This window comes from Vigna unguiculata, chromosome 8, assembly GCF_004118075.2.
Source record: "Vigna unguiculata cultivar IT97K-499-35 chromosome 8, ASM411807v1, whole genome shotgun sequence".
NCBI classification, from domain to species: Eukaryota; Viridiplantae; Streptophyta; class Magnoliopsida; order Fabales; family Fabaceae; genus Vigna; species Vigna unguiculata.
Genome location: NC_040286.1, coordinates 33,915,353 through 33,937,738, shown reverse-complemented (window position 1 = coordinate 33,937,738; position 22,386 = coordinate 33,915,353). Strand labels below are relative to the sequence as shown.

Sequence of the window (22,386 nt, the reverse complement as noted above, 5' to 3'; positions counted from 1 at the left end):
CATTTAATTATTTTTTAACTTTTATTCTTGAATATTAAATAAAATATTTAACACAACTGTAATACTTATGGGCATTATTGTTCTTTAAATAAAATAAAACTGCAGTAATGGTTATCATGTCAGATTTTATTCAATATCATAATTAACATAAAATATTATATGATTCAATCCATTTTAATTATCCTTAACCAGTGTCCTAGATAGCAAAACCCTTATAAAAATTTGTAGTTAATTATAATATTAAATGAATCTTTTATCATAAAAGTTATTTTATTTTATTTAAATGACAAAAAATACCCAAATGATATATAGCTCTAATTAATAATTTAATTAATGCACATAAAAAAAGTTAAAAAATAAATAAATAATAAATAATTATATTTTAGTATTTCTAAAAATTAAAATATAATTAAACATAAAAAAATTAACTTGAAGGAGTGACAAAAGATATTATAAAGGATTTTTTACATGAAAGTACAATATTTTCATTAGAGAACTCTAGAAAGACAATAATTTACAATGAGAGACTCTTCAAATTTAAAAAGATATATTGTCTTACATTTTAATAGAGATCTTAGAAATTTTAAAATATTTATTTTGTGTTAGAAATGTTGTTTATAAATTTTAAAAAACATTTTTGTCTTTATAAGATATGTTATATAAATTTATATTATTTTAACTAAAAATTAATTATTTCAATTTTTAATGTAAAAATTGATAAAATAAAAATCATTAATTATACTTTGACCTATACTTAAAACATTAATTAGCATTTTCCTTATTTTGTTTTATTTGGTGGACTCATTAACATCTATAACAAAATATAAAGGAGATTTCTCTTCTTGTGTTCACATTTTAAAATATCAATTTTATCTTTTAAATATAATAATTTTTAAATTTTTAAAAATTGACTGTTATCTTTACAAGCTTCTTATAAAATCGGCTATATCTGCTTTTTCTCTTATTCTTTATTTATTCTTTCATCTGTTATTATATATTTCACTTTATTTTTAATAAATATAATTTTAGTTTATATATTAACTTAACAACATTACAATATTATCATCTATTAATATAATATTACACATATTTAAAAAATATATAGACACATGCGGTATCACGCCTTTGTTTACTCTAATATTTAATAACCATTATTATTATTATCACATCTATTGCTTAGTGGGAAGAATGATGGACAAGCAACCTTTACTATATATTTGGCAGTTGTAGAGATATTTGATAAAGTTTTTATATAATGTTAAATTTCATTTTTCTCAAACTCTTTCTAATATTTTATTATTAAAAATAGATACCCACCGAATATATTTTAGTTAGTTATAATATAAAGAAACATAAGTTTTTAGAAATCATTATTTTGCAACGTGAAAGTTTTTTTCTATGGAATTCTCCCCGAATGAAAAATCAAATGACTCTGCGTACGATTACTATTAAAACAAACCATATTTCATATCAATTTTGTTTTTAAATATTTTGTGCAAAACATTTTTCACAACAAATTTTATAAGAAATATTTACGAAATTTATAATTTTGTAAAAAATAATTATTCACGAATGAATTAGCTGTCAATTAATATTTTTATAAAAAATAGCAGAAAAAAAGTATTTTTTATAAATATTTTTAACAAATTTTCAAGAAAAATGTCATGTAATATGAGAACTTTTAGTAGTGAAAAAGAAATTCATAATTATTGTTTTCAATGTAATTTAGTAAGATAATAATTATTTAAAAAAAATAATAATGAAATTATATTATTTGTTAAAAATTTTAATTAAGGACCGGATAATTTATGAAGTTATATTTAAGAGTGATGATACATTGAGACGATTGAAAATCCTATCTTGAGTAGAAATAAAGTTAATTTCTAGTATACAAGTGAGTCAAAAAATCATCCTATAAGTTAATTTTGTATGGTTGAGTTAAATATAAAGTTCACTTCTTAAATAATATCATAGTTATGAGTTAGAATCTATTCTAGTGGAATTTGGTTGTTTATTGGATTTATTGTGTTACTCGTTATTCTACTATTCTACTAAATCATTTATTAATGTTTAATCTTATATGTTCAATATACATAACTCAACATTGATGAGGTATTTTAAAAATCACACATTAACTAAAAATAAAACTAATTATAACATATAAATAAGTATAAACTTAATTTATATAATACTTTTGAATATAAATATGATTATGAATTGTAAAAGGATATTTGCTCACCAACTTTTGAAAATACACTCATTTAACAGCCGTAATTATTAAAAGTTATATTAAATTAAGACGTTAGATTAAGGTTAAATATATTTTTGATAATTTAACTTTTATTGAAATTGAAATTAGTCTCTTTTTAAAATTTTGGATCAATTTAATTTTTATTTCTAGAAATGTGTTTAATATTTTAACTAAATTTTGTTAAATTTATTAACAACTAAAATGTTATCTTTGAAATATCAAATAAACAATTTTTTTAAAATATTAAACTCATATTATTTTAAAAGTTGGAATTAAATTGAATCAAAATTAAAATAAAAACTAATTTTAATTTTTCATCAAAATTAAAGAAAGGACATATTTAATCGTTAAATTAATATATAAATTAAATTATTACTATGAAAGAAAGGCCTGTTATGATACGTGAAACTACCCTTCTTTCCTGTGTCATCTTCCAATCTTTTTCCCTTTCTTTGACTGAAAGAATGTCAGAAACGCTGACGTAGAAGACATGCCAGGTTGTCATCTTTATCTTAAATGAATTCGCGTATTCAAGCTGTCAAAAAAAACATCAAATCAAGGAGAAAATGTTCTTCTTAATGGCGATGACACTGAATGCGAAACTGAAACTGATTCTTAGTTAGAAGTAAACTTGAGTTTCAATGTAGTGAAACATTGTACTTGGTGTTGAACCTGGGTGGTGCGCAATGTAACAGTTTAGAATAGCAGGTTTTTATGAAAGAGTTAGAGAAAGCCTAAAAGTTCGCGAAAAAGAGCTAAAGATATTAATGTTGCTATTCTGATGTGGTCCTGCTCACTAACTCGCATGAATTTTTTTATATTTTTCTTGCACTATATATAGGGTTTTCCCTGACCTTTGCTTTCATCCTTCTCAAGTGTTGTTATGGTTAATAACAAAATGAATCTCAAGCCTTTTATTCTGCTGTGTTTTCTATACGCAGTGGTTCTCATCGCTGCGGTTGTGGCTGATGATCCACCTCAAGAAGAGGGAAAAGGTACGAAGCTCTCGAAGCTTTATTTTAGGTTATCGATAATGCACTTTATTTTTTTCGTCAATTAATTGAATTTGTTAAAGAAACGACGTGCTAATATAGTACTCGATGTTTGTTTGTGATGCCATAAGATTAATCAAAGTTTAGAAATGCATTCCTATTTGAAATTGTTTGGTGCATGAAATGCATGTAAAATTGACGTGTGTTATTTTGCTGGTGAAGCTTCAGGAATTGACGAAAACTTTACTGGAAGCGATGACGAGCAGGGACTCTGTGAGTATTTCCTTTCATTTTCTTTTAGTTACTTGGAATATTTGCAAATCATGGTAGTTAGAGGAAATAAACATGATCCATGAATCCTAAACGTGGCGATTTTGCAGTTTTGAGCGGTAGGAAACTCGTGTTAGATTATGGTACCGACCATTGTAAAGGAAGGGGAGGAAGAGGAGGTGGCAGATACGGTGGTGGTGGATCTGGCTGTGGTCGAGGAGGTGGTGGTTGTAGTGGTGGATGCCCAGGAAGAGGTGGTGGAGGCGGAGGAGGAGGAGGTGGTGGTAGTGGAAGAGGAGGAGGAGGTGGGGGAGGTGGGGGAGGTGGTGGAGGTGGAGGAGGTAGAGGTGGGGGAGGCGGTGGAGGTGGTGGAGGTGGTGGGGGTGGAGGAGGCTGGGGAAGTGGTGGAGGTTGGGGAGGTATTGGAGGTGGTGGAGGTTGGGGAGGGGGTGGAAGCCAAGGGGGAGGAAGCAGTGGCGGTGGTGGCAGTGGAAGCGGAGGTTGTGGAAGCCATGGAGGAGGAGGTGGTGGTGCCGGTGGTGGCAGTGGAAGCGGATGTGGTAAAGGAGGAAAAGGTGGCGGAGAAAGAGGAGGAGGATATTGAAAGAGATAATGAGATGCAGAATAAAGGAGAATGCATATGAAACCAAATTCCAGAGTTACACAACTTGCACTTAAATAATGTAGCTTTCAATGTGATAATTGGTTTCATTCTCCCCTATTCTTGTAATATTTTAACTTCTTATTAATAAATAATATAATATATCTACATATATATCCTCTTGATTTACAAGGAATCAACGCTATTATCTGAAACCTCCTGCAACCTTAACACATAGTTTTGGATGAGTATAGTTCCGTTGTTTATTATCTGAATTATGCATAAAAGAACGAGACTTGTTCTGGTTTCATCTTTCTTCATTCTTGTAATGTCATAAATTGGTGAGATAGGATTGTGTCAAATGTTATTTCTAGTTGTAGCAACGTTTGATGAAATCCCTACCTTTAAAAATTGAACCAAATATATATAGGTTTAAAACTTTATAATAAAGTCCCTTGCTGCAAGCTAACACGACTAACAAGTTCTTAAGTATCCTTCACTTGAAAGTCATTTATAATTATGCACCAGCACCACATTCTGTCAAAGAAATTACGGTTTCTAACTTCAAACCTTGGCAACGTTTTAATTTGGATTGGGTGATCATACGCACCTTGAATGTTTTGTTTTTGAGTAATGATGTTACATTTGGACAGCATTGTCTAGTAACACATGTGCGAGAACAACGCCTGTAATTTTTGTTAATCTATATCAATATATATAATAGGATTTTTTTTACGTGCACGTTTCAAAATATCAATTTTACTCTTTAAAATATAATTATTTATTAAATTTTTGAAAATTGAACATTACTTTTACAATTTTTTTATAAAATCGTTTATTTATGTTCTTCTCTTTTTCTCTATTTATCAACAACTATTCTCTCATCTTTTCAGATATATTTCACTTTATTTTTAATAAATATAATTTTATTGATATATTAACTTAATAACATTACATTATCATTACGTATATTTAAAAAATACCTACACATAAGCGTGACAACGCCTGTGTGTACACTACTATTAATAATGACGGTTAAATTTTTTATTTTTTGTAAAAACGAATTTATTGTGTAGATTAAGCCCATGTTAAAGTTTTATTTAAAAAAAAAAATTTACAAGAAAATGTTTCATTAGTAACTAATTTTAGTGACCAAAAATTGTTAGTCATTATAGTGACTAATTTAGATACCAATTTACAAAGTAAAAAATTATTGGTTACTAAAATAGTTACTATATTATGAATAAAAAATTATAATTGGTTACTAAATTGGTTTTTAAAATTAGTTATCATGATTTTGGCTATCAAAGGAAATTGGTCACTAAAAATTAACTACTTAGATTTGGCTACCAAAATGATTTAGTTACTAAATTGGTCTCTAATTAATTAATGATTAATTTAGTAACCAATTATACTTTTTTATTTATAATAATAAGTATTTTAATAATTAATAATTTTTAATTTTTTAAATTAATATTTAAATTGGTCATTGTATAATATTTTTTTATCACTAAAATTGATTACTAATAAAATAATTTCTTCATATTATTTGCGTGGGTTAAACTTTGCTGAAATTTTATGTTTTAAAAATTTTGTTTAGTGAGGATCTACTCTCACTTTTTTTTTTTTCAAAATAAATATTAAACGTGAAATTTAACCCTCACTTTTTTATTTTTATTTCAAAGGTTAATTACATGTTGCTTTGGCCCTCGCTTAGTAATAGACTGGGCCTCGCTTTTTGTTGTTTCTTTTAGGGCACAATTGTTTGGTGGATTATGAGCATTTAGCTAATTGACTGGAAATATACTCAGTTGCATCATTCAGTATTTGAAAACATTAAACAATAACATAAATTAAAAGCTCCAAATCAACTTCATTCAGAAAATAAAGTATAATTTAAATTATAATTAGTAATATTAAAATAGGGAGCATTAGAATTTGATGAATGTGTGTGAAAAATTACAAACTCCAGCTTAGAATGCAATGTCCAAATAAAAAAAAAAAAAATAGAGGGTTACCTTTTGAAGATTGGAAGGGTGGAAACATCCAATGAAATATAACCTCTGTTCTGTCTCAAAGGAACTCACTGTAAGAGCTAACCTAGTCAATAACTTTCCGTAATTTTTGCTCTTATCATTTATTAAAAAATAGTAGTGTTAGAAGGTTAATTTGTCATTATATTTCAATACATAGTTAATTTGTTAAAATTTTAATTTATATCTTTAAAATATAACTAGAATTTTAATATTTATTATTTAAAATTATTTATTACCTGCATATAAAGTGTTTGATTTGTGTCGTCCACATCACAAATTTTCATGCCCTTATTTTGAACCTATGAAAATTTTCAGATAAAGTTGACGACTCCTCGTAGAACATTTGAGACATTGATGAACCGAAAATACAGCACGAATACCCTTTTGGTTTAATGTTTTTTGTAGAAATTATGTTAGATATTTTAAGCAATGAGTTTGCAGATTCCCTGAGTCACTTGCCACTTGCCATCTTCTGTTACACACTTGTCCCAGTTTAACCCTTCAGTGGCTCAGTCCGTGGTGATAAGGATCATTCACTCCATTTTTCTCTCTGTCTTCTAAACGTCACCATTATCGAACCAAGAGCTATCATTTACTTTCACCTCTCTTTTATCTTCTTCCATCATCACTATAAATATAGCTATCCAGAAACGCAGTGTTTCTATCTCACAACAACTTCTAAACCTATAGTTTCAATCATGAATACCAAATCCCTTTTCTTCTTTTGCTTCCTCTGCGCGTTGCTTCTCATCTCTGCTATGGCAACTGAGCCATCCAAACATGTTACAGAGGGTAAGTATATTGCATCTGTTCCTTCCTCGTATCACAAAGAACAACCACTGTTCCTTCGATATCTTAGGCCCTATTATTTAGGACTTCAAAATTTTGTTTTGTTCCTTCAATAGATTAGTTAATATTAATTAATTGAATTACTATATGAGAAAATTTTGTTATAATATATCATGTTATTGGGTATTTCTTCAATCAATAAGATTTCATAATTTAATGATATGAATATACATGTTGTTATAAATTATTTAGGTGCAATATTATTATTTATTTAAAAAAGGTAAAGAAATCGTCTTGCATTTATTTGGACTTTATCTATCTTCTCCCTGAAACAATGTATAAATTAGTGTGAATTAATGATTAAATAAGGATACTTTAATGAAAATATTAGCAAAAACTTACACATTTAAGTGAAAGGATAATAAGGAACTACAAATAAATATTATTTTCGATAAAGATAAGTTTAATTAAAAAAAATATGTAATTCAAAAATAAAAATTCATATTAAAGTAAGATCAAAATATAATTTTCGTCTTACATCTCATAATTTCTAAACATAGTCATTGCATGCAATTATGTTGTTTATTTCACCTGAAGTAAAAAATTAGGCTATTCGGTTTACTTTCAGCCGTCAGCATCACCTTAGCCTGTTCATTTTTATTAATATTTTGACTATTAAATTTAACAACTTTATGTTACGATATACCATATGAGATAGTATTTTCTCAATGGTTTTGAAAAATTTTAAAATAATGAAAATGAAATAAAAAATACAATTAAGAGAAAATTGTGAGAAATTTTAAAAATATTATTATAATATAAGATTCTAAGAAAAAATTGTGAAAATTTAATAGTCAATAATATATACTGTATTCTACATGCTATGCTGCACTATGTAACGTAGCGTTTGGCAGGTATTTATTATTTATTGGAACTTTCTTTATTCTCCAACATGTATATGTAAAGCAAACCACAATGTAGTCTCTTATCATGAATATTAATTATTAATCGTGTTACCGTAAGTCAATTTTATGCTTAGTTACTATACTCGTAAGTACCGAACTTACGGAAAAAGAAAAAAAAAATGAAAAAATCAATATTATATATTTAAAAATGTTTGTATATGCGTGTGCAGCAGAAGAATCAGAGACACGAGCAGGATTAGATGACTGGGGAAGAGATGGTGGAGGCCCCGGTGGAGGACCTGGAGGAGGACCCAGGGGAGGACCCGGTGGAGGACCCGGAGGAGGACCCAGAGGAGGACCCGGTGGAGGACCCGGTGGAGGACCCAGAGGAGGACCCGGAGGAGGACCGGGTGGAGGACCTAGAGGAGGACCCGGTGGAGGACCGGGTGGAGGACCGGGTGGAGGACCCAGAGGAGGACCCGGTGGAGGACCTGGAGGAGGACCCAGAGGAGGACCTGGTGGAGGACCCGGAGGAGGACCTGGAGGAGGACCCAGAGGAGGACCTGGTGGAGGACCCGGAGGAGGACCTGGAGGAAGACCCGGAAGAGGACCCGGAGGACCTGGTGGAAGACCCGGAGGAGATTAGAGACACGGTGGAGGTTGCGGATGCTACGGTTTACGTGTGAAATCCATGTGATGACTATATGTGAAATAAGAAATAAGAAATAAAAACATGGAATCTATCTGTGTTAGAGTTGTCCCTCAATCATGCATATACTAGAAGCACATATTTTCAATATTACCACCACTTAAAATAATAATAAAATTTAAAAAAAAAAAAAGGAAAAAGGGAGGAGTAGCTTGTACCAAGTTTAAGTTCTTACAACTCAATATTACTCTCTCCTCTTCTTAACCCTCCACCTAAGGCATAACTTAAAATAAATTCTTGCTTTTATAACTTATTCTATTTATATTTTTTATGAAATATTAATTTTTTTCATGGAAGTTTATAAATTTTATTTTTATACTGTTTAAAATTATTAATAATAAAATATGTAATACATTGCCAATATTATATTAAAATTTAATAAAATGAAATAAATTAGTTATTTGTTGGTATATATATAATTACCATAAAAATGGCTTGCATAAAAAAATAATAAATAAATGTCTTAAAATCTAAGACAGATATTTAATAATGTATGAGATTAAATGAATATGTATGTCCACCTGTATCAACCGTATATAATACCTTTTTCTTTATATATGATAATAACTTTTACAAATAATTAATCAAACGTTTTAATATGAAAATAGCATCCATATAAGATTAAGTAGATATGAATATGAACTAGGTGAATAAGATAGGGATAATAGCTCTTGTATATTTTTACTCATCAGATAAATATTCATTTTGTATTTGTTTCAACATTCATACGGGTATTTATTATATGAATGTCCACATATTTTTGTAATATTTATGTGTATTTACAAATATCTGTGAATATTTATAAAAAAAAAGTGTAACATTTAATAATATATTTTAACCATAAATTCAAACATTTATAAATTTTAAATAAAATATAAATAACTCATTTAAATAATATTGAATAACAATTTACAAAAGAAAAAAAATAAATTTTTTTAAAAAATTAATTGATAAAAAATAACTCATTTAATTTTCAATGTGTTAATTGTTTAATCATTAGAATATAGCGAGTACAAATATTCACTGATACCATGATATTTATACCTACCTCGTTAATATGCTGATATAAAAAAGATTCATATCCGTTGTTCGCAAATATCCATTTACAATATTTATTTTTTTACTGTTGCAAATTTTATCTGCATATACCCATATGAATTGTTTTATATCCGTATACGTAAGATATATGATCAAATTCAGACTTAATATTACTAGACCATCTAATTTTATTTTTTTAACTAAACTTTTTATTTATTAAGTACAATTTTGTTTATTAAAAAAGTAATTTCTATTATGCTTTTTTTACTTTTGTAAATTATTTACAACTGAAATTATGTAACGAATTCTTTATAACTATTTACAAATTCATATAAATATAAATTTAAAATATATATTTAATAAAGTAATTTATTATAAATAAATATATAAATCTATAAAATTATAAAAAAATGTTTGTTAAAAGTTCGTATCTTAACAAATAAGATTATAGCACCAATTTAAAAAAAATTCTAAGAATTTATTGAAGTTAATAAAATTAAAAATTGGTCTATAACAGTAATATCAAATTCAATCACTTTATGTTTAGTGTTTAATTATAAAAAAGAATTTTAAATAATTAAAACTTATTTTTAAACATTAAAAAATACATGAGATCAAATTTAATATATTACCATACATAAATAAATATTTTCATCAATTTTATTTTTATATTATTTTTTTAAGGAGTAAAATAACTACTTTTTGAAAGTTTCATCAATCATACACATTCAATAAAAATAATAATAATCTTCACTGGTACTAATAAGTTTTCTACCCTTAAATGACTTCTGATTTTAATTTGTTATTTAAGAAACCATTATTCGTTTTTGTTGATTTTTCTGTAATTTTTCTTAATAAATTTATTAACGCAAAGATGGATATATGGACTTCTCTGCCGCAACCCAAAACATGTGAAACTTGCGCTTTGCAGAGTCCATATTCTAAACGGATTCATTTTTAGATAGCCCAATCTCACCCACACATGGCGTGTGTGAGTTTGGTGGATTAATTGGTCACAAAAAATAAAATAAAATAAACTAAAAAATATGATTTAAAATGCAATTTTTCACCTATATTTAAAAATATAATTATGATTTGTTAAATAAAGAAAATTTCCAGACTGGTGACATAATTTGTATATTAACTTCGTCTGAAAAATATTTTCTACCTTATTTTTAGTTAATCTATAAGTTTATTTTAAATAAAGTATTTATTACTATTCAACAACTGAATCACAAAGTACTTAAATCATATATTATAAAAATTGTCTTTTCATATATCATACATCTTATTTATTAACATTCTATATTATATTATGGGTAACCTCAACCTCTAATCATGTTGACAAATTTACAGTTTTTAATTTTTTTCTCCAAGAGTAGAAAATAAAGTAAGTGTTCTTGGTGATCAAGAAGATAATGTAGTACGTTTATGGAGAGTTAAGAAAATGTATCTGCACTACCTTACTGACACGTAAAAAATAGACTCCAATAGTTTTACATGAAAATTGTATATTAAAAATATTATTTTTAACTCTTCAAAATTATTTATCAACTCACAATCTCTAACTAAATTCAAATATAAGATTTTAGTATTCGGTGAGTTAAATGAATCTGAGAAAAACTCTAAATAGACTCAAAATGTTAAGACCTATGTACCATGGACTTTATGAAGGTAAGTTTGATTTATTTTACTTACATATGATACGAAGAAAGGATAATATTATTATGATTTTTATTTTTTTTTGACTTACATTTTTTATTTTCTGACGTATAATGTGGATACTTTTTTTAAAAAAATTAATAATTTACACTGAATTATATTAGAAAGTAAAATATATAAATAAAAAAATGAAAGAAAAAATATAATTTTCCATTGTGAAAACAGTGAACATGTTTACATGTTTGGATTAAGCTGCAGTGGTCCAACCTAACCAAAAGAGTTGATTCTATATAGTGCATAATTACTGGTAAGAGAATACTTCAAAAACAATAGAAAGCAACCATTGAAGGAGGGGGGGAACATTATCAAAAAGAGAAAAAGACAAAAGAAGGGATGAGAAACTATGCATGATGATCATGGATGACAGAGTACTAGAATATTGCCATGTGAGTATCTTTTTTCTGATAGAGATAATAATAACTAACTATATATATAAGAGAAAATTCTGCACAAACTTAAACTATAGTAATTATACATTTTGCTTAAGATGTCTTCATTTTTTCTCTGTATTTTTATTATTCGCGTATTGGAAGATACAGATGGACACAAATTTATCTGATAAGAATCAGATACTGTGAAGAATGTGGTAATAAAGCTTGGAAATGGAAACATGGGCCACACATGGCAATAAGCAAGACGCAGATTTCCCAATGGAATGACCCCATTTGCCTCCTCTTTATCACAAACTACAGTGTTCACTGCCTCTAAATTTCTAATTTTAATTCCTTGATTTTCTCATCTTCACACGTTTTCTTGTTCCTTGTTCATAGTATCTGCCACTTCCCCATTGGATCACACCATTTTCAATCTAAACCACCAATTATTATTCTCTTTCTATATTCACTCGGATAATCTCGATGCTTCTCACTCCTCACCACAATGAAATCAAAAAAGTGGAATCTCTACTTTCTCTTTAATTCGTATTTCACTTTCTTAAACGCAGACAAAATCAAAAGTTAACTATGACATAAATTCAAAGACTTTTAGTTAATTTGGGCGTGAAAGAATGAATAATGAATGTGGTAAGTGATTTCCTCATTATATATAAACCTTTTTGACCTAACTTTCTCTTCAAATGAAACCCAGAGAAGGCTCCACACAACATCTGAGACATTAACAAGATCTCATTCATTCTCACACATCTAAAATTCTGAGCCACTAGTTCTTCACAAACATGGCAAGGTACCATGATCAGTACTACTACTACTTGTGGGAGTATTTGTCTTTTCCACTCCACCTTGTGTTCTTCGTGTTCATCCTTTTCTTCGTGCTAGCATTCTCCTGGTACATAAACTACGAGTCCTTGTTCGAGGACTTGCTTGTGCAGGTGAAGATCTTTCTGGCTCTGGTTCCACTGCTGTTGCTGCTGGTGGTTCACTGCCTCTCAAGTGGGGCATCGTTCCCAATACCGTTGCCGGAAGAGAGAGAGTCGCTTCACAGAGCTGGAGGGTCTCCATGGGGAGTGGCACTGTTGCTTCTCTTTGTGTTGTTCATGATGGCTTACCAATCTTCCTTCCACCAACGTTGGTTTCCTTTGGCTACTAGATGAGGTGATTACTGTGTGTCACTGTCACAAAACCTTTCTTATTTTCTGTCAAGAGCCAACTAAACCGGTAAAAGTTATTGTAACACAGAGAACTTAGTCTGAGATGGTTTTTCTCATATCAGAGAATAAGTGCAGTGAACTTTGCAGTGGTATCCATAGCTATAGTAGGTTACTTTTGAACGAGTATATAGCAAATTTTGAGCTCTTGAAAAACAAAATTAAGCAACTTCATGCAATGGTTTGTGTGTAAGATTAACTGGGCTAGGCTATTTTCTTGTGATTTATTTTAGTTCTAGATGTATTATTACTATATATTACTCCAATTTAGTTGGTTATTTTTCTTTCTTGTTGTGGATTAATGGCAACGAAGGAGAGTTCACATGATTCTTCTTGCAGAAGAGTATGATGAAGTCTGAGAAATTAATACAGAAATCTAGAAAGTGATACAAAAGTGGGTGGCCTTGTATAAAGAAGGAAAAGAAAGAATTCACTCACTTTTATAACTGATATACCATCTCATGCTTCACTTTAAATTTTGTTTCCCCTTTAAACGTTTATAAAAAATAATAATAATAAAAATAAAAAAGTAGATTGCTAGTTAAAATAATCACTAGTAAAACGTTCTAAATATTTTAGATAAAATATTTTCAAAAAGTGAATTATTTTATATAGGTTGGTCTTAGTTGAAACACATACTTACAAAAGAAGTAAATTTTAAAAATATGAATATTAAAAAATAATCACTTTAACTTAGAATCTGTTTTGGATCTTTCTTTAGAGAATTTGGGCTAACAAAAGAAAGATTTAGTTTGAAAAATTCAGCTTTTAGTAAGGAAAAATGGGTGTCTGCATCTTCTTCCTACACCCCCATAAATTTAATCTGCACCCTCATAAATTTTTTATTCTAAAATGTAAAATTTGGAATATATTATATATTTTGAAATGTAAAATAATATATATATATATATATATATATATATATATATATATTATGAATTTGTATACTTTAGAATATAAAAAGTTATATTTTGAATTGTATTTTTTAGAATATAAAAATATAATTGAGGTTATATAATTTAAAATATTAATTTATATTTAAATTATGCAATAAAAAATACAAAAACTGTATGGAGGTAGAGGTTAAAATTATGAATGTTTGTTGAGGCAACACATGATCCCTGGAACAATGTTGTAACCATTGTGGAAACTCTTTGCGTGAAAATAGGGATTTTGAACGAACAATGGATCAAACTTGAACATTGGACATCGACTACACTACACGTACATTTTGAAACGTTATACATTGATTAGACTTTGCGATTTGGATGCTTCTGATCTCTAATGTTAAACCCTAAAAAATATGATTTACTTCTAGTCTTCAACGATTTTAAAGGTGTTTGTTTTGGAAAATATCTTTTTATTTTATTTTGGAATAGTGTATTACAATAAAGGAAATGTTTTTGTTAACATTTTTCCATTAACTTTTATACATAATTTCGAGAAAAGAAAAAAAAAAAACATGTAAGACACTATCTATTTTATTTTTTTCTATTCAAATGATTTTCATTCAAGATTGGGGCTTCTTATTTCCGGATCTAGAAAGAAAAAAAGAAATCAGGCCCAATGTCAAAATTGGGTTTTGGCCCAGTATTTATTCTGAGGGCAAAAGAGCAGAGGGGAAAGTTTTGAAGTTTTGAGAAGGTAGTGTGGTGAGAGACGTTGTGAGCGAGCATGGGAAGCAGAATCGGAAGAAGGGTGGTGCAGTTCGCAAACCTACCAATAAAGCTTTTGATGCCCAAAACCTTCACCAACATCCAAGAAATTGCGCTGAAAACCATTCCTTCCGCTTCGAAGATCGAAATCAAGCGCGTTCTTGAATCCCTCTACGGGTTCGAGGTCGAGAAGGTTCAGACGTTGAACATGGAGGGTAAGAAGAAGAAACGGGGCGGGTTGTTGATCGCCAAACCCGATTATAAAAAGGCCTATATCACTCTCAAGAACCCGCTCTCCATTTCGCCCGATCTCTACCCGATCCGAATCATCGAGGAGGATAACAAGAGGATCAACAAACAAACCAAGTCCAGCGTCGTCGAGAAAGAGACCCACGACAGGAGTCACTGGCTCGATGACAGGAAAGAGGCCCAACAGACCTTCGGGGCCCAACGGTCCTTCCGGGCCCAACACCATGGGCGTTTGGGTCGCCGCGAGAGTGCCGATCATGCTAAGTTCCCCTGGTCAAGCATGAGGTCTGGTAGTAGTTCTACGAGATAGTTGATGCTGTTGTTGTTTTCTAGGTGTTGGTTGTAGCTGTTAACATATTTGGTCTGTTGAAATGTAACAGAAATGGTGTAAGGTGCGATGGGTTTCAATGGGTTTTGTTCATTAGTGGCGATTGTGCTAATAAATGTTCTACTTAAACTCGGTTGATTTTGATTAAGTAGTATCACATGTTTCTCATTCATGTATGTTCTTATTTCTTTGCCATTGTGTCAGCCATTTGTACCCAATTTTGATGAGTGCAATATGCCTTATCCATGCCTATTGATTTCTAACTCTTACTGATTCCTAGTTTGCAGTTGTGTTTTCGCCATTGTCAACTGAACATTGATTTTAATTAAGTTGATTTCATGATATAGTTTATTTGTTTTAGGAATCTTGTTATCTCTGAAGGCTGATTGATTGAAAGCTGGACAGATTTGAATTGTGTTATCAACATTTTTTAATGTTTGTCCAGAGTTCAAAATCCACGCCAAAATACATGTTAAATACATATGGCATGTTCCATGTGTAGCTTCAGAACACGGGTTCTTGGTATAAACCTTTGGCAAATAGGATTCTTTTCATCGTTAAATGAGTTGCGTAATACCCTTTTCTCTATCCTTCCAAGATCACTCCATATCTGTGCTATTTGTCAAAAGTTTCATAAAGTAATTAAAAATGGAGTAAACTAGATTTAGTTGTTAAAAACTGTAAATCAACCGGAGTAAACTCGTAAAATCAAGGTAACCAACCAGATGAAACGAATGCTACTAAATTAACTATGTTTGGCACAGTTGGCACATCACATGCATTGAAGTTTTCGGTTATGAATCCTACTGGCCCGTTTCAGGTGACTTCTAATTGATATTCGGCTTCGTTTCAGAAGAATGATATAACTGGAATTAATACTATTGGTTGTGGTGAATCAGTGGGATACATCATCATAAAACTATGCAAGGTCCTTCTTCATGTTCCTTGTTTTGGCTATGTTAGTGTATGCATTTACGCTTACTCGTATAATTGACATCTATTTTATTTGGCAGATACTCTGTAAATGCTCTGGTAAAGGTGATATTAACTTAAGGGTCATAAATTGTTTGATTTGATAGAGAAGTATAACTGGGATGCAAAAGGCGTTCTAGTACTTGTTGATTTTGCTGAAGAAAGCTCTCGAAAATGCATTTTATTGGTGCGCTGAGGTCATTGAAGGAACGACCGCGATGTTGAATGCTGAAGTGAAGAACCAATAACAAGTAGGGGTATATTGAGGACAAACTTTGATCCAGTAAGTTTTCCATGCTTTACTTTATCATTTTTACAGGTAGATATATAAAACTGTTTTCTCTCTACAAATGTAATGTTGATAAAGTTGTTGCTTATGTAATGTGGTAAATGTTTTAGCTGGCCTGAACTGGCGCCGAAACCCGATTGCTCTTTGTTGGTTAGTAGAGTTATTCTGTTCAATTATTTTTTTTGTTGGTCTTCATGAATCTTCTTGTTGCATAATACGTGTTTGATCTGACTCATGTTTGCAGAGACAGGTCTTGGTTTATGTTACATTCAATTTCTTCTGCTTGCTTATGCAAAACCTAATAGTCTATACTCATTATTCTCATTTCGAACAATATTAAAGTATTTCTTACCTAGGTAACTCCCTGTACATATTGGTATATACGCAATGGCAACAATTCTCATTTTATTAACATAAGAATTTTAAATTTAGATCATACAACTATATATATAGCTATAGTTTTAGCTCTGTTAAAATATTTCTAAGCATGCAACTTGTGAATATATTCTTTCTAGCCTAAGCAATCTTCTAATATTAATCCTCTGTTATCTACAGTTAGGTGTGTCTGAGCTGAAAACTTAGATAGTTCTTATTCTTATGTTGATCACAGAACTGTAACTGCTTAATCAGTGGATATATTCTTACTGGCCAGCAAACATATGAATGTGATCATCCTCTGGATGAGAGGCTGAGGAAGAGTTATAAGATTGTGTGGATTCCCTCTCCATCTTCTGATTCATAGACTGAAGCTGATGAAAGTAGTTTTAATTTTCTGTCAGATTCCTTGCCTTGGCATGCTGTTCAGAAACAAAGTTTACTTACCTCAGCAGTGTACATAAGGGAACGATGAAATTAAAAGGATGAGCTATTCATGGTTGCGAAAGTCTCCTTCCTCCTACAAAGAATTTTTTAACTGGTTTCTGCAATATTTTTATTTTTGTTGGGCCTCGATTATTATAATTGGGCTTGATCCCAACTCTTCTGATCCTTCCACATCTTCCACAGCACCCTCAATCATCCTCTGCTTATAGTCCAACATGCGATCTCTGCATGTGTGCTAGCCTGCTTTCATTTAATATCATCACCCGAGTTGTTTTTGTTTCTGTTTTTTAAACCTTCCTACTAGAAGATTGCATGGTTCAAGCTCTGTCTCAGAAACTTAAGGGAATCCTTGCCTTTCAAATTCTCAAAAGTTGAAATGAAGGAAACGCAGTTTCTCCTCCTCCCTCTCATTGTCCTCACCCCAGCCGACAACCTTTGTTTTATGCTAGCTACTTGTTAAACACTTATAGGGACAAATTTGGATACAGTACTGTTTTGTATTGTTCTCTTATCAGAATTGAAGTTGTGTTTTGGTAACTTGCATTAGAAGACTTTAAAGATTATCAAGGTAAAACTTAAATTCTAATTGGTTAACAGAAGAAACAGTACTTTTATCTAAGTTTTCTTTCGTCTATATATAAGCAAGTTAATTGGTCTGTGTCATTCATGCAGTTGGATTTGTATATATTTCAAAATGTGAGGAAGTGCTTGCAATGAGCAGAACAGAAACACCTGGGATCTGCCGATGGTACATATTGAATCAAATGGTGCACTTGGCATTTCATCACGGTATGGAGACACTTTATGCATACAAATATCTTCTAACTAAGCAACTAAAGTATATCTAAATATTACCAAGCCTGTATATATGGAGTCCCTACTCGTAAAAGAAAAGTTTATACCAATTTTGTTCGGAATATAAGGTGGAGCAAATTTTTACATAATGTCTTGGATTTTTCGTACAGTTCTTTTTCTGGACAATCCATTATGGGTCTTTTAAAGGGATCCATTTTTGGGCTCGTCAATTTTGATATGATCTACATTCTGAAAGGGTTAAGATTTTTTTATCATGGTGCATCCTATTCCACAGCTTTTGCAGTACTGCATGCCACACAAATAAATCATGTTTTCCAAAAACTAACCTTAATTATATGAGTGAGAAAGAAACTAAATTGAACTAAAACTATCAATAACCCAACGAAATTAAACGAAAAGGAATTTTCATGAGATTATTTTTCTCTTCTCACAACTTATTCCTATCCTATCATGTGGGGTGTTGTGAACTTCTTACAAGAAGATCAAGTCTTTTTTCTCCTATCTTTTCAAGGATGCGAATTTTTTCAAAAACCTGTTCTGTCTTAGTAGATTGTCTACTTGTTGAGGATGGCCAATTGAATTTTTTTCTATACCTCTGTTTTTCAAAATCAATGAATTATTTTGTTTTTATTATTTCAAAAATTTTACTTAGACTTTTAGGACTTTATTTGACATTTTCGTTTACTTTGAACAGTTTCTGATTGTATTTTCTGTGCTCCAAATTTTGAGTGATTAGATCATTTGTAGAATTGAACTTGATTTTCAAATGCTGAGCTATTTAGTCACAACTCTTAAATCCCTTTTAGCAGTTAAAAAAGGTTCCAAAAGTAGAAAAGTCTTATATAGAAGCTCATTACATGCTTGTATGATAAAATGAATGTTAATAAAGTCTACCTATTCATGTGACTCATTAAAAGGTAGTTTAAACTCCATGTCTACCATAAAACAAAGTTGTGATTCTTCTTCTATATGTCTTCATCTTCAAAGTCAATTAAGTCAAATTTTCTCATTTTGAAATTAGATTTTTCTTGATATCATTTTTGACAAACTTCTTTCCTTTGACTTTTCCTACTTTGAACATGACTTAAAATGTCTAAGTTTCTTAACTCACAGCAACTGATCTGCCTTGCGTGCTTTTTATCCTTTAGATTTTTATTTTGCTATATCATCCTTTGAATCCTCTTATTTTCCAGATCTTGTGAAATTTTCTCGTGATGAATAGTATTTGTCATCTTTGTCTAGCTCGTGACTTCTAACAAAGTGTTGGATAAATCTTCTATGTTGAATATGTTTTAACTTGATGTTTGTTTCACATGTTGTTGAGCATTTCAAGGCGAGAGGCTTTCCTTTCTTCTGTTGAACTTGTTGAAGTTCTATCTAGTAAACTTCTGAGATTCTTACTAATTTCTCCAGAGTAAAACTCTCCAAATTTGTTAATGCAGAGAGTTTCAACCTACAACCTCCATTATCCCAGTAAGCTTTTTGGTCTCACATCTCTTTTATCTCTCTTGATCTTTCTATCCATTTCACTCTTGAAACCATTTCTTTTCACTATCAACAAGAATTTTATTTTTTGTAAAACAAAATAATCTTACACTAGCAATGTTGTTATAATGTTTAAAAATAATTATGATACAATTCAATAAATTTATCAAACACAACAATTTGTGACTACAATGACAAAATATTTTACATTGATAGTGTACAATCTTTTCCATATGTTTATACACATAAATTTACTAACATATAACTCACTTATTTTATAAAATAACTTTTAACAAAGTATACCTTAAATATATTTACAATATAATTAAAATATAACTTAGTCAAATATATTATTTAAAAATATGATATTCTATGGAAAAACATTTCAATATATATTTGATAGTATGTGGCACTTGTCTCTGAATTTTTCATTACTTTTGCACCTACTTGCCCCTCCAATGATGGTTATACACACCCGTGACAATAACAGAGGAGATATCTCAATTTTTGCTTGTTTTCCAAAATTACTCTCATAATATTACCACTTTTATAATTTGTTATATTTCGATGATTTTTTTTTTACAAATGTGTTATAAAATTTATAATTCTTTCGTGGATAATTATTTTTTACAAATTTTTTTCATAAAATATTGATAACAAAATTTATAAATAATTTAAAAAAAAAATTGGCATGTGTGTTTTCTTCAGTAATGTACATATTCTTATAAAAACTACTAACAATCATAAACTTTAAAGAAAGCATTTTCTATTCTCTATCTTTTAACTTTCATTATTGTCTTCCTTTCTAAACAATAAAATAAGTTTTATATTACTTTTATTTTAATGCACTAAAAATACAACAGTGTAATCAAATGCTGACACATGCATATGTTTCTGCTGGCTCTTATAAAGCAACTCAATCAAATATTGAATTTGGAGAATTAGATGTTTAATAAACATAGTAATGTTGTTGAATGGAGTACTGGTTTAGGAATAGCAGATTCGATCTTATCGCGTGTTGGTTGAAGCATGCAACATCAATAATTGAGAAAATAATGTGACTGAAAATTCCACTGCATTTGATACCATTACATTCGAGTGATGCCATTGATATCTATTTTGATGTGATTGTGCTATCGTTTTAAATGCATTAGAACAACAGTATAGCAGTAGTGATACAACACTTCTTACCAAACATGGTGTGGATCCATCTTTCAGACTTTTAACTTTTTAAAACAAAAATTGCTGTGATGATAGGTACAATTCGTAAAGTTCAACACAAAAATAATTGATGTGCCTTCATAAACTATACTACAACAATAGTTTATTGCTAAGACAAGAGATAACCTTAAAATTTGAGACAGAAATACCATTCTGATTTTATTTTTTTTTTAATTTTTAATGCATGTAAGTCTTGATTGTCACTAAAATTGAAAGAGTAAGTGTTAAATATGTCTCGGTTGATAACCGAGACATAAAAGTCACACTTTTTATCTCGGCTCGATTGAATATGTTGAGTCTTAAATTGAAGTTGAATGATCAAAATAATTGTGGTCAAAATCTTTCCTTACATTAGTGAAACTTCGGTAAGTACGAATTGTGTAAGTTTAAATATATATTAATTAATTTTATATTGTTGCGGTTAGTTTAGAGAGTAGAAAACTCAGGAGAAAAACTTTACATGAAAGAAGAGATCTCAGTTTGCATCACACTATTCCTTGAAGAAAATGTAATCATAGCCAAAGAGAAACAAATAAATATTAAAATTGTGACCATTTAAACTTTTGTTACTCATTTTAGTATATATCAGAGAATGAGATATAAAATAAGAGTCGGTGGACAAACTTTATTTTAATAGAGTTTGTTTCGGGTGTAAGGACCTAACACCTATCTTAAACCGGTTACTGATGTGATAATTTTTTTAGAGTAATTTATGGGAGCTCACGACCTGAACTGCTATCGTCGTTCATTCTAGTGAAATTTATTCGTCACAACATAATTATGGGGGCCTCTCACAAAATGCACGACCCTCCGATCGGACGGCTGCACCAAAACTAAATCAGTAAATTGTTGTTGATTAGGATATTATGTGATGCATTGGATTAAAACTATAATTAGGACATGAATTGTTGATGATTGGATAAAGGTATATTTGTAAACACTTATAACTTATCAATTGTATGCTTTGTAGAACTTCACATATACTAACATTGAATTATTGGTTTAGGCCTTCAATGATGTCTCACCATTGACAAAGGATGACATGTTGGAGATAAGGAAAAAGTGTTCATCTTATTTGCTCAAACAATTGTAAGAAGTTTAGGCTTTTAAGAGTTTTTCCCCTTCACTTTATATGTGTTTTTAATAATTAGTTGTATGTACTTTGACTTTGGTAATTTTACTATTAATTTCGTAAGTTAAAAGATAAAACTTGTTTTAGACCTTTTTTGGATTTCAGGTGTTGATTTCATGCTAAAACAAAATGAATATTAAAAAAAACCACAAATTTACGTCTAACTATGCATATACGTAAATTTACGTCTGATTGTGTACTAACAAACATAAATTTACAAGTGTCAAACATAAATTTTGACGCATGATTTTTGGACAAATTTGACGTCTGGTTAGAGTCCACCGCACATAACTTTACGTTTGTTCTCTTGGGTCAGACGTAAATTCACGTCCGATTTTTAGTCGAACTTACATTTACGACTACTGTTACTACGTCGGACGCAGAAGACCTTTTTGTGTTAGTGTAATACAATAATAATAAAAATAAATTAGACATGTATGAGTTGACAACACATAACTTTACAATAGATAATATGTGCAAGCGATAAAGAAATGGTGCTTG

At 29.9% G+C, this 22,386-nt stretch overlaps 4 protein-coding genes and 1 long non-coding RNA gene across 7 annotated transcripts; all 5 read left to right on the top strand.

Annotated features, from left to right (window-relative positions):
* The first annotated feature begins 3,097 nt into the window (after nt 1-3,097).
* LOC114195143 (acanthoscurrin-2-like) lies at nt 3,098-4,117 on the top strand. Its single transcript, XM_028085531.1, has 3 exons — nt 3,098-3,246; nt 3,466-3,516; nt 3,624-4,117. The coding sequence occupies exons 1-3, from the start codon at nt 3,135-3,137 to the stop codon at nt 4,115-4,117; spliced, it is 657 nt and encodes a 218-aa protein (XP_027941332.1). The 5' UTR covers nt 3,098-3,134.
* Nucleotides 4,118-6,707: 2,590 nt separating this feature from the next.
* LOC114195462 (glutamic acid-rich protein-like) lies at nt 6,708-8,641 on the top strand. Of its 2 annotated transcripts, none has more exons than XM_028085942.1 (2): nt 6,708-6,942; nt 8,075-8,641. In XM_028085942.1, the coding sequence occupies exon 2, from the start codon at nt 8,105-8,107 to the stop codon at nt 8,528-8,530; it is 426 nt and encodes a 141-aa protein (XP_027941743.1). In that variant the 5' UTR covers nt 6,708-6,942; nt 8,075-8,104; the 3' UTR covers nt 8,531-8,641. The 2 variants fall into 2 exon arrangements, with proteins under 2 accessions (XP_027941743.1, XP_027941744.1); XM_028085943.1 differs by having other exon boundaries at nt 6,726-6,942; nt 8,078-8,641.
* Nucleotides 8,642-12,244: 3,603 nt separating this feature from the next.
* LOC114193817 lies at nt 12,245-13,205 on the top strand. Its single transcript, XM_028083761.1, has one exon. It carries the CDS (start codon nt 12,488-12,490, stop codon nt 12,860-12,862), a length of 375 nt encoding a protein of 124 aa, XP_027939562.1. The 5' UTR covers nt 12,245-12,487; the 3' UTR covers nt 12,863-13,205.
* Nucleotides 13,206-14,519: 1,314 nt separating this feature from the next.
* Nucleotides 14,520-15,411, top strand: LOC114193007. Its single transcript, XM_028082690.1, has one exon. It carries the CDS (start codon nt 14,591-14,593, stop codon nt 15,128-15,130), a length of 540 nt encoding a protein of 179 aa, XP_027938491.1. The 5' UTR covers nt 14,520-14,590; the 3' UTR covers nt 15,131-15,411.
* A 998-nt stretch (nt 15,412-16,409) lies between these two features.
* Nucleotides 16,410-21,984, top strand: LOC114193008. 2 transcript variants are annotated; one of them, XR_003606196.1, is made up of 4 exons: nt 16,410-16,559; nt 16,654-17,799; nt 17,904-19,520; nt 21,760-21,984. It is a non-coding gene; the product is annotated as an uncharacterized LOC114193008 (long non-coding RNA). The 2 variants fall into 2 exon arrangements; XR_003606195.1 differs by having other exon boundaries at nt 16,410-17,799.
* The last annotated feature ends 402 nt before the right edge of the window (nt 21,985-22,386 follow it).